Here is a 1,870-nt window from a genome sequence, read left to right as displayed (position 1 = left end):
TCGACGATAGCCGTCTTCTGTAAGGTCATATCTCTTCATTAACGCAATCTTTACCCTGTCATAATCCTTAGCTGCGTCCTCCGATAGACGTGAATACACTTCTAGTGCCCGTCCAGACAACAGAGCACTGAGCTTCGATGCCCATCCATCTTTTTTCCACTTAGCTGTCTCGGCAAATCTCTCGAACCTCTGCAAATACGCGTCCAAATCGTCTTTGCCATCAACAAACGAGGGGAGTTTAGGTGCCTTAGCCCGATCCTCTCTCACTTCAGGACGCCCGTCAGCACTCTCCACAGCCAAACGTGCAATTTCCAGCTCATGTTCTCTTTTTGCGGCTTCAATAGCCTCTTTCTGTTTCAGCAGCTCGGCTTCCATCTCCAATTTTCTTAGTTCGCGTTCTTGTCGTCTAGTTTCTCTCTCTTCATCTTCTCTTCTGCACCTTTCCTCCTTCTCTTCCTCTTCCTTTCTTTTATCCTCCTCAAGCCTTCGACGTCTCTCTTCTCTTTCTTCTTGTTCCTTTCTTCGTTCTTCTTCAAACTGTCTACGCTTTTCTTCTCTTTCCTCCTCCAATTGTCTTCGTTTTTCTTCTTTTTTTTCCTCCAATTGTTTGCGTTTTTCTTCTTTTTCTTCCTCTTCCCTCCTTCTTTCTTGTTCTAATTGTCTGCGTTTTTCTTCTTTTTCTTCCTCTTCCCTCACAAACTCAAGAAGCTTTTCTCCTTGCAATCCGAATTCTTTCCCCATCTGCAAAAGCTTTTCCATTTCCATAGCAGATTTCACAACAAAAACACAATATACTCTGTTGCACAGTTCTTCTTACTTTTTCTGTAACTCCTTCTTGAATTGTCCTTTCCTGGTTTCTGTAGTCAGCAAACAAATGAATTCCTCTCCCGGACAGGCCCCCAATGTTACGAGTTCGAATGTTTTGAGGAAAGGTAGTTTGCAAACTAAACTGAACGCAGGGTTGTCGGAACAACAACAAGAAGATTTATTCCAAAAATGAACGTAGTTTCCACGAAGTAAAACTCTGAACAACACCTACTCAATAAACTTACACGGCCTCCGCCAACTTGAATAAACACAGCTTCTGTCACACTTGACTAAACACGGCCAACGCCAACTCTCTTCGCTTGTGAAAAACTAGTTAGAAAAACACTCCGCTTGGACTCGTCTACTTATATACTGTGACAATAAACTTCTAGAACTTTCTAAAATAGTAATGAATCTAATTATAGAAAGATTACAAAACACACCGATTTAGAAACGCTTATGTACCAACCTAAATATAAACAAACTACGAACTCTCGCGAAGCTTCTAGACAGTAACGCTTGTCACGCAATACTATTTTTCGTAACATTTCTCCGCCAGTAGCCCGCGAACGCAGACGTATGAAGTATTTTTCGGGGGAGAGAAACGACCGCCGGAAGTAAGTCTGCGTTCGCAGGCTACGCCGCCAGAAGACATTTTGCCGAAGGATATTACACAATTTATCAGGAAAAGGAGTTTAGTTGTTATGGTACCGATACAAAGACAAATGGAACCGACAACCTTAATTATAGATTACGTGGGAAGTAAGTGCTACTTAAAAGTATTTTTGGCTCTTCGCCCGGATACAAATATTAAACAGTCAGTATAAATGTGACTTGTCAACAGGCCAGACACAGTCATTCATCAATCAGGCTTGCATAACCAAGAGGGCCGCTTAGGTACGCCTGTATGGGTCACAACATGAATGTTCCAGACGAAATAGCAAACCACACGGACAAAATGTCCTATCTTGGGTTAACCCAAGACTCTACCTGTCCTCTTTTGAGAAGAGTCGTTCCGACTGTCGATTTCGCTGGCACATCAGCCTTCGCAATTTCGTGTCTA

At 42.6% G+C, this 1,870-nt stretch overlaps 1 protein-coding gene across 1 annotated transcript in view; it reads left to right on the top strand.

Annotated features, from left to right (window-relative positions):
* Positions 1–1,593: 1,593 nt before the first annotated feature.
* LOC138030486 (adrenocorticotropic hormone receptor-like) overlaps positions 1,594–1,870 on the top strand; it is a 2,715-nt gene continuing 2,438 nt past the window's right edge. The window contains exon 1 of the mRNA XM_068878397.1: positions 1,594–1,870. This exon is cut by the window's right edge and continues 2,438 nt beyond it. Coding sequence (XP_068734498.1) covers positions 1,715–1,870 — 156 coding nt within the window. The 5' untranslated portion in view covers positions 1,594–1,714.

This window comes from Montipora capricornis, chromosome 2 (genome assembly GCF_036669925.1).
Source record: "Montipora capricornis isolate CH-2021 chromosome 2, ASM3666992v2, whole genome shotgun sequence".
NCBI classification, from domain to species: Eukaryota; Metazoa; Cnidaria; class Anthozoa; order Scleractinia; family Acroporidae; genus Montipora; species Montipora capricornis.
Note: the sequence above shows the minus strand (reverse complement) of the source record. Positions and strands in the feature narration are given on the sequence as shown.